The sequence below is a fragment of the Chelon labrosus genome (assembly GCF_963514085.1).
Source record: "Chelon labrosus genome assembly, chromosome: 2".
Classification (NCBI taxonomy): domain Eukaryota; kingdom Metazoa; phylum Chordata; class Actinopteri; order Mugiliformes; family Mugilidae; genus Chelon; species Chelon labrosus.
The window spans coordinates 31,352,120-31,362,165 of NC_140338.1; the positions used below are offsets into that span (position 1 = coordinate 31,352,120).

The 10,046-nt window shown below is 41.6% G+C and overlaps 1 protein-coding gene across 1 annotated transcript; it reads left to right on the forward strand.

Annotated features, from left to right (window-relative positions):
* The first annotated feature begins 1,819 nt into the window (after nucleotides 1-1,819).
* Nucleotides 1,820-9,617, forward strand: LOC311496051 (putative ATP-dependent RNA helicase DDX5). Its single transcript, XM_084555790.1, has 13 exons — nucleotides 1,820-2,095; nucleotides 4,220-4,400; nucleotides 4,626-4,722; nucleotides 4,845-4,978; nucleotides 5,195-5,260; nucleotides 5,539-5,680; nucleotides 5,797-5,957; nucleotides 6,143-6,315; nucleotides 6,499-6,609; nucleotides 6,762-6,823; nucleotides 6,931-6,990; nucleotides 8,431-8,652; nucleotides 8,794-9,617. The coding sequence occupies exons 1-13, from the start codon at nucleotides 2,055-2,057 to the stop codon at nucleotides 9,246-9,248; spliced, it is 1,905 nt and encodes a 634-aa protein (XP_084411916.1). The 5' UTR covers nucleotides 1,820-2,054; the 3' UTR covers nucleotides 9,249-9,617.
* Nucleotides 9,618-10,046: the final 429 nt, after the last annotated feature.

A 10,046-nucleotide genomic window follows, 5' to 3' on the forward strand; every position in this document is an offset into this window, starting at 1 on the left:
CAGCAAGAAGGTTCCGTGTTCAAATCCAGGCCAACTGGGGCCTTTCTGCGTGGAGTTTGCATGTTCTCCTTGTGTCTGCGTGGGTTCTCTCCGGGTACTCCGGCTTCCTCCCACCGTCCAAAGACATGCTCGTCACCATTGGGTGATTCTAAATTGGCCGTGTGTATGCACGTGAGCGTGAATGGTTGTCTTTCTCCCTGAGATAGACTAGCGACTGTTTACCTGCAGGGTCCCTTCACAGGGCAAGCGGATACAGAAGATGAATGAATGAACTTCAAGTTGAATATTCAGTATGAACCAAACAAAGGCCCCTGGACTTCAACTGAAACTGCAGGAGCATCATCTAGGCTTAAATAGTGTAACAACAAGATTCAAAGTCGCACTGTTAAGAAATGCAAGCATCTACACAACACAACAGTAACATGATTAAAGGAAGATGAAGAGGACAACCGAAAGAAGATGACCGAAGTGAGTTCAAAAAGTTTGTAGCCAGCATAATAATAATACTTTTTCCACTGTAAATCACTGCCAGTATAATCAGTAACAGTCCTGTTGCTTGTTTTTTGATCACATCATGATCAAGAGGTTTGTGTTTTGCCTCTGTATATACAGCTAATAAAATTATATTCATTTACACAAATAATAATAATACTCAATTTACTCAAACGTTCTTCAGTGAACAAGGCTGTGACTACCTGCTTTGGATTTTGCACCATAATTTCATTCTCATTATAAGTCATATTTGGAGGGAATTTATGCCCGTAGAAAACAAACAAAAAGAAGACATGAAAAACCCAAATCAGAATCGGAATAGCCAACCCTCACTTTCCAGCTAAACAACTCAAAATAGATATATTTAAAAATGTGGTAAATGGTAAATGGTTGTAGCCTAATTATAATTATAATAGCCTAAATACAATCCAAATTATTTATGTCACCTGTCCATCACTTTAGCCAGATTGTCAAAGAACTGCTGTACGGCTGTAGCCATTCACAGTGATGTTTCTTCAGGCATACGACAGGAGAGATGGTGGCGAACCTTAATGATGCTAGTTTACAGCATTATTTTAGTGTAAGGCCATGGAACTGATCAGCCAGTTATTTGACATGGTCTGCGAGCTCTTTCTTCATCTCCTCTGTGGAGACGCTCTTTGCCTGTGCTGTCCCACTGTACCCTACTCTTTATACTTTCCTTTCCTCTTTCTTTTTCATGGATCTACGCAGGGTTGACCTGTCAATCCTTTGCTTTTGCCACTGCTCTCTCCATCTCCTCAAGGGGTGTTGTACTTTCTTGGCATGATAGTCTTTCTATACTGTTTAGAATATAATAAAATAAAATAAAGTAACTATATAACTTTTTTTTTTAACATAAATTAACATATGCCTTTCCCCCCACAACCACTATTTTGGAGAAAAAAATATTATTTTTGCAATTCAGGCTAATCTTTATCTTAATGATTCACATGGTTTTAAACACTAATAACTCATCAACTTGTATGATATATTTATTAGACCTGGATATAATTACTAAGACAAAACAGCTATGATAGCTGTTATATATTACAGCTATTATTAATGTAGCTGAGATGTAAAAAAAAAATACTTTTACAAGCAAAAATCATGTTTTTGTGAAAAAACATACTTACCACACTTCTACAAACTTCCCCGTTTCACAGCCAAATACAAATGAATGATGATTGGAGAATTTAGGGTCACATAACTTGTAATATGGTCTAGATACAGGGGGGGTACTGAAACCATTTACTCTCCGACTCGACTTCCCCCGCTCTCCACTACTGATAATACAATACGATTCAACTGAGCAGGACTCTGACACAAAGTAGTACCACAGACGGAGCCGACGGCATACGCGCATTGATACAAATGTTATCCGCCTCGACTGAGCTCACTTCCGTCTCTTCAGACAGACTGTCTGCCGGCATTTTCTTTTTATTTCACCGGTGTCAGTTTCAGTTCTGAGACTAACCCACCACTGTATCGGCCGGCTGAAGATTTCAACAAATATTTTATTTTCTTCAGCAGTCTGCTACACGATGCCTGGGTTTTCAGACAGAGATCGTGGCAGAGACAGAGGGTAAGTCAAGTGTCAGCTTTTTTTTCTTTTTTTCTTGTTTTTTATCGTTAGCGTACCGACGGTAGCGGCGTCGCTGTCATGGCTGATTTTCCAAAACAAACGTCGGTCCAGTTGCTTGGTTAACTCCTTCGCGTTGGCATTGAGTTACATACACCTATTGAAATGTGCATATAATTTTAGGCAAGCAGAATGGCACTGAGGTCTTTGTTAAAGTCACTGTTTCTCTGCCGTTTTGAGGTAAAATGGTAGCTAAGGGCCGGCTGGGCAGTCTGTTTTCAGCCCATGTGACGCAGTGGTGTCTTATTTTGCGGATGCATTTCTAGACGAAGATTTGTGTCGCAGAGGCCTAATTTATTTTTAACCACTCGTTTTCTGTGAGTAGTTTCTTCCAGGATGCCATTTACCGGAGGCAAAGTGAAGCCTCGTACCGTCCCTGTTGTGTCTTTTATGAACCAGGTCACGTCAACTTCATTCAGTAATGTGACAGTTGAGTGTTGCTATGTGAAGCTACAGGCTGTGTGTTTATATGGCTATATTTATATAACTTGATACTGGCAGCGTGTAAGTTGTGTTTTGAGTTCTTGTAGCAAACTGTTGATAGTCAGACACTTTTCCAAAACAAGTCTTATCAGGTTTTTTTCGGGGCTTAGGGTTGAAGAGCATCTATCGCTCGTGTGTTTGTAACTTATTTCCAGATGTTGGCTGCCACTTATTTTTTTTTCAGTGGTTTTGTTTATGTGGTGATAGAAAACATGGAAATAGTTTTTACTTGGAGATGGTCAACTAAAGATAGAACTGAATCTATGCGCAGGCTGAGTTGTGTATTTGTAATCCATATTCAAAATGTCAACATACTGAACTCCACTGAACTTCCTCAGTTTTTGATCACGGTTTTCTGTTTGGTGCACTGTTGATTTTTTTTTTTTTTTTTTTTTTTTTTCTGTATTGTTTTCAGTTGCCTCCCAAAAAGTGACAATTTTTGTGATCTTCCCCTAGAGTCGTGACACTGTGTTTATCTACACTGCTTTCTAGATTTTCCTGCAGGGGATGGTTTTGAAGAACTGTGCTCTTTATATCCCAATCAGACACATAGTGAGGTTACTCTGTAGCTGGCGAGATGCGATAATCTGTAGAGAGAGAGAGAGAGGCTGTGTACTCCATACCTTTACATGTTGTTTCGTAGAGGTCAGGAATTACCTTGGCACAGAAAAATGTGCAAGACAGTCGAGTTTTCACAAGTAAATGAATGTCTCCAATGTCTCCAACCACCAAAACGACTGCAAAACATTTGCAATGAACATCCCCACTATCTTGTTTGTTTTTGTGCCTCTCTGAACCAATGTGCCGCGTATGATGGAAGGCATCAGCGCGTGACTGTTGCTTTTTTTTTTTTGCCAACGTTATCCCCTTGGCTATCGTGCTTCCAGACAGTGATGCGGCTGGGTGATGATGACCCAGATGTGCAGTCATGTTGGAAGTGTCTCTGTCTGAGTAAGTGACACATGTAAAACAATGCCTTCGTGATGCAGATTGTAACAGCTGCGATTGGGCCGCGATGCATTTCCTTGTTCACGTGTCTCAGTGGCAGGACGAAGACAACTTTTCCCTTGTTCCACTCACCATTGCGTGAAGTACAGAGTGAAACTCAACACAGCTGACCAGTCGTCACCTAGCGGTTTAGTGGTTTAATAACACAACAGTGCCGTCATACTAGTGCACAAATTAATACTAGTGTATAAATGCTTTTGACGATGTGGCCTCCCACAGTGCAGGCTCTGTGTAGATCAGTTGCAGTAGTATAAACCGAGTTTCAGACACACACAAATGAAGGCAATTCAGAGAGAAATGTGAGTAATGGAAGAACTAAAAAATGCCATAATGAACTGTGGATGCCCTATCAAACAGTTCAATGTTATATTGAGAAATTGCGGCATCCTTATCTACCAGTAATTATTCATTCATCTTTAAAACCACATGTGATGACCCCAGTGACATTAGGTCGCATCATCACTAATATTTTTGTAAACATGACCGACCAGTACTAATCTACAACCGGTTGACAGGGTGAAGTACCATCTCTAAATGTCCTTTTGAGTCACGTGTCTCGTCTCTCTTTTGCGTAAGGTATGGCGGCGGCCCCCCTCGTTTTGGTGGTGGTGGAGGCGGGAACAGGGGCGGACCTCCTCCAGGAAAGTTTGGCAACCCTGGTGAGAGGCTGCGAAAGAAGCACTGGAACCTTGACGAGCTTCCCAAGTTTCAGAAGAACTTCTACCAAGAACACCCGGACGCCACCCGCAGACCACTTGTAAGACCAAACTGTAGCTTTCATTGCTCTTTCCAATCTCTTTTTAATTGGAATAACCTCTTTAATCCACACGTTAACACTGAAACTGAACTGTATTTATTCAAATAAAACATAAAAAGAAAATATAATATTCCAAGTCACACTATTGATGGCTATTCCTGCTGTTTCATGTGGGCTAGTGTGAATGCATAGGGTAATTTCTTTTACTTATTTTTGCAATTCCAGCAAGAGGTCGAGCAGTACCGAAGAAGCAAAGAAGTTACGGTCAAAGGCAGAGATTGCCCCAAACCAATTGTAAAATTCCATGAAGCGGCATTTCCAAGTGAGTCGAAATTCATGCCTTCCACATAATTTATAATAGCCCTCTGCCTTTATAATTAATTACTGTAAACATTTCAGTGTATTTGTCAGAAACATTTTAACTTGTATTTCTTGTTTCCTCAGGCTACGTCATGGATGTTATTGTCAAACAGAATTGGACTGACCCAACTCCAATCCAGTCTCAGGGGTGGCCTGTTGCTCTGAGTGGTAAAGACATGGTTGGCATTGCTCAAACTGGGTCTGGGAAAACCCTTGCAGTAAGTAACGTGTTTGTTAAACATTTCTGTCCAGAATCTAAATTAAATTAACATTGTCATTTCGTCAGTTTTGCTTTGCTTCCCAAGCCCTGCTAGGATTTTGCAAATGAAAACTCTGTTCCCTTAGAAAGTGGTCTCAGACCTGGTCTATACTGTACTAGTCACACAGTGGACTTGACTGATTGTCATACTCATTCCTTTACTTTCCCTTTTTAGTATCTTCTGCCTGCAATTGTGCACATCCAACATCAGCCATTCTTGGAACATGGTGATGGACCAATTGTAAGTGCATTGTATAATATAGTGTGTGACTTCGTTGTCTCTGTTAGAAAAGGATTGTATTAAAAATGTTCATACTGAATCTCTTCTTGTTAGAATAATTCCTACTATAATTGAAGCAACTATCAGCCTGTAGCCTTGTCAGCAGAATTAAATCATTTTTGATAGTGGTGGAATCAAAGATTGCCTACAGATGTATTGTACGCATTTGTTCAATGTGTTGTGAAGGAAGCAAAATGTAAGCCAATATTCCTAACAATTTTAAAATCATATTTCTTTAGTGCTTGGTGCTGGCACCTACCCGTGAGCTGGCTCAGCAGGTGCAACAAGTGGCTGCTGAGTATGGCAGGGCCTCCCGTCTCAAGAGCACCTGCATCTACGGTGGTGCGCCCAAAGGGCCCCAAATCAGGGATCTTGAGAGGGGTGTGTATGCTTTGTTCTTGATGGCAGTATTATTTAAGTCCTCGTTTTTTATTTTCTTTTTTGTTATAATGGTTTGATAAGTTTATGTGTAAATATGGAATCTGTTTTTTCGTAAGGTGTTGAGATTTGCATCGCTACCCCGGGTCGTCTCATTGACTTCCTGGAGTGTGGTAAGACTAATTTGCGTCGTTGCACCTATCTGGTGCTGGATGAAGCTGACCGCATGCTGGACATGGGATTTGAACCTCAGATCCGCAAGATAGTGGAACAGATTCGAGTAAGTTATGTTACCTGCTTTCAATTAGACAATTGACATTAGTATGGAAACAGTCTGAGTAAATTATCACACTACAGACATGACTTCTACCCAGTGACTTCCTTTATGAAAAACGTTTTCACACAAATGAAATAAAGAACTGTTCAATTTACTTTGACATTCCCTTATTTTTTTCTCTTCATCAGCCAGACCGTCAGACTTTGATGTGGAGCGCCACCTGGCCTAAGGAGGTCCGTCAGCTGGCTGAGGACTTCCTGAAGGATTATGTCCAGATCAACATTGGAGCACTGCAGCTCAGTGCTAACCACAACATCCTGCAGATCGTTGATGTTTGCAGTGATATGGAGAAAGAGGACAAGTAAGTAGAAGATTATCAGAACGTGTAACGACGGCTTCACCTTAAGGGTTCCATTTACCCTCTCTACTCAAACCGGTGTTTGTAAAAAACAAATTGTACTCACATCAGCTTCTCTTAATATGTATTCAGACAGTAGAAGAATAATCTCTGTTGCAGTGACTTATTTTTGGTCTCTTCTGTCAGACTTATCCGTTTGCTGGAGGAGATCATGAGTGAAAAGGAAAACAAGACCATTATTTTTGTGGAGACCAAACGGCGTTGTGATGAGCTCACCAGGAGGATGAGAAGAGATGGGTAATAACCCCCATTCCTATTTTAATTAGTCTTTTCAGCTTTAAGGTTTACGCTTGGGCTGTGCCAGATGAAACTTGCTCTTGCGCTAGACTGAATTATTTAGACATTTGTTTAAGCTAAGCAGGGTGTAATGCTCAATCTGTCTGCCACAGGTGGCCAGCAATGGGTATCCATGGAGACAAGAGCCAGCAGGAGAGGGACTGGGTCCTCAATGGTAAGATTTAATAGCTAATAAAATGATTTGGATATTGCATTTTGAAAACAATCGTTATCACATACTTCTTTGTATTTTAATTAAATACGCTGAAATTTTCCTTTCAGAGTTCAGATATGGTAAAGCGCCCATTCTCATCGCTACAGATGTGGCCTCGCGTGGCTTAGGTCAGTATGGTATTAAGTAACACCACTTTATTATCAGTGTTACACTTATTTTAAAGAAAGTGGTTTTGCTTTCTTTAACTTTTCTATGCATTTTCTGAGTTTTTCTCACCTTAAGGTGGAGTCTTTGTGGCAGGCGCTAGGCATGACAGTCCCAGGCCTCGAGAGGGAGAAGGATGTCATATTGGAAGTGCTCAACTGGCTTGCCACCCAGTGGGCCTAGAGAGGTGAAAGCTCTTGTGTGCCAGTGATCTTCAAAAGGCTGTGTGGCTAAGCCTTTGCCCCTGATATGATGTTGAAATACACACACATCTGTTCTCTGTCCATGGATTTCACCTGACAAATGCCATCCAGCTGTTTCCAACTCAAACGTAAAAAAGAAAAAAGATATGCTTGATGCTGTGACTTTTGCCTTGCATGCTGTTGTGTTAGAGAGCGCTGTATTGCAAGTCACTTGTTTGAGATTTGGAACAATTGTTACCTTTCGGAGCTTGTATCACATAGCATGGGTGTGAGCTTGTCTAAGCTTTCGGTTGTTTTCTTTTCCCGTCAAAGTGCTGGATTTCTTGAAATGGAGAGAGCAGTTTGAAATCTTTTGTCTCTGAAAATTGATGAGACCTGGCACATGTGTTTAGGGGGTAGTGGGAACATCTAGTGAGAGGAGAAAGAGACAGCTCAAACCAAAGTTCCTCCCTCGCCTGCGTTTTATAGTCATGTCGAGACCTGCCAACGAGAGACATTTTCTCAAGTGAACACTGGCTTCTTGGAAGATCTTGCCTTGATGAAACTGAAGGGGGTAGGGGCATTGTTCTGTGCTCGGTTAGGGGTCCCACAGGGTTCAATCCTTGGGACTTTGTCATTTTTTTTGAAGGGGCCCCTGATCAAATTAGTACTTAGTGTATTTTGTCTTGGCAAGACGTGCAGTGCGGCCTTTAATATCAGCCTTCTTTTGAGAGTGTACTGGGAAAAACCTGGACCTGCAAAAATGTACCACTCAGTGGTCCTATATTGGCACATGAGGAGGCCCCAGTGCATATCGTGGCCCAACTGCGTAGAAGCTCCTGGATGTCACTTGACAATTTGTGGGGGATTTCGCTGCATTGGGAAAGGACTAGTGAATGCATACTCCTTTATGGTAAGACTTAAATCTATTTTTTTTTCTCCCTTGGTTAACAAAGGGGAGAATGATGTCTTTTGGATCTTTTTGATTATGGTAAGCAATTGGAGTGTGCATCGTTTCTCTCTTCCCACAGTAGTATTCCCATGGAGTAGATGTGTACACTTCTTCTTACGATGCTTTAACGCGTTTCCTCCACAGCCTAATGACCACTTTTCTTCTCCCAGCCAGTGTTGCTAACTTTTCCCTTTGATCTGGCTGTTGTGGTGTGCAAAATCCTGTGTGGCCTCCGTGTTTTGTTTTGCCACACTGCAACACTTTCACAGATGTGGAGGATGTCAAATTTGTCATCAATTATGACTACCCTAACTCCTCCGAGGATTATATCCACCGTATTGGACGCACAGCCCGCAGTCAAAAAACGGGCACGGCCTACACCTTCTTCACCCCCAACAACATGAAACAAGCCAGTGACCTGATCTCTGTACTCCGCGAGGCCAACCAGGCCATTAACCCAAAGCTGATCCAGATGGCAGAGGACAGAGGAGGTAAAATTGTCTAGAAATTTGATTTCAACAGACTGTTTATATCAGTCTGTCATTTGATTATTTTTGTGCCTTTTAGTATCACTGCCACGGTGTTGGACAGTCTGAACCGACTCCACTCTCTCCTGTCTTTGTCTCATGCAGGTCGTGGTAGGGGGGGAAGAGGTGGCTACAAGGATGACCGTCGGGATAGGTATTCTGGGGGTGGGAGGAGTAACTTTGGCGGTGGTAGCTACAGGGACAGGGACAGTGATAGAGGATTTGGCAATGGGCCGAAGAGTGCCTTTGGTGGCAGTAAGGCCCAAAATGGTGGCAACTATGGAGGTAACAGTGGTCACTCTAGTGGTAGCTATGGCAACAACAACTATAGCAACAGCAACGGACAGGGCAATTTTGGTGCCCCATCAAACCAGGTGGGTGCCTTTGGTAACCAAAACTTCCAGGGCCCCCCTCAGTTCGGGGCCATGCAGAGGGCCGCTCAGAATGGCATGAATCACCCATTCCAGTTCAACTCTCAGCCTCCACCACCACAGGCCCAACAGCCACCACCCCCACCACCGATGGTGCCCTACCCTATGCCCCCACCTTTCCCACAGTAGATATGGTATACGCACAATATATGGAACCAACATGATTTTCGTTAAGTCTTGAAATCTTACAGTATGATGATGATTACTATTATTATTATTATTATTATTATTATTATCCTTTGTACTGTTTAACTTTGTTTTGCTTACAGCAGGGTTGGAACTATTCATTAAACCCAGCGCATTAAATGGAGACAGACTCCTATAGTGCAATCGTGATTGCAGCACTTTTCCTTGATTGTTTTTTTTTTGTTACATTCCTCAGTAATTTATTTTTACTAGGTAATACGGTGTTTTCTGTTTGTGGTATGTTTAAAGTGATGCTATGAAGATCACATGAAAGGGTGCGTGTGACCCTTTTAAATAAAATAACAAAATGCAGACCTTGTGATGTGTTGTCTGTTTGGTCTCATTTTTAAGCCATAGATGAGGGAAATCTACCTGCACATTTCTGAAATTACAAAACGTGAATTAGAGAAAATAAAAGAACCAACTACATCTTATTGTGGGGCCATAATCTTGTTATATCAACCGAAACTGCTTGTGTTAAGCAGCACGTTAAGATAAGTACAGTCCCTGACAAAAGTCTTGTCACTTATCCATTTTGTAGAAACAACAGTTTAGGAGGCATGTAAGACTGCTTTCTTTGCTATTCCTGATGACTTCATCAATAAATTGTATGAATCATTGTCGAACCGCATGGATGCAGTCCTTCAAGCTCATGGAAGTCATACAAGATATTAAATATGGATCTCACAGCACCAGTACTTAATTCACTGATGTTATGCATCATATTTTTGTATTTGAAGT

What these genes read in the sequence shown, in the direction of transcription:
- LOC311496051 (XM_084555790.1), top strand. Translation starts at nt 2,055, where the DNA reads ATGCCTGGGTTTTCAGACAGAGATCGTGGCAGAGACAGAGG. An exon ending in AATCAGGGATCTTGAGAGGG is followed by an intron (nt 5,681 to 5,796) that starts GTGTGTATGCTT and finishes TTTTTTCGTAAG; the next exon opens with GTGTTGAGATTTGCATCGCT. An exon ending in AGATAGTGGAACAGATTCGA is followed by an intron (nt 5,958 to 6,142) that starts GTAAGTTATGTT and finishes TCTCTTCATCAG; the next exon opens with CCAGACCGTCAGACTTTGAT.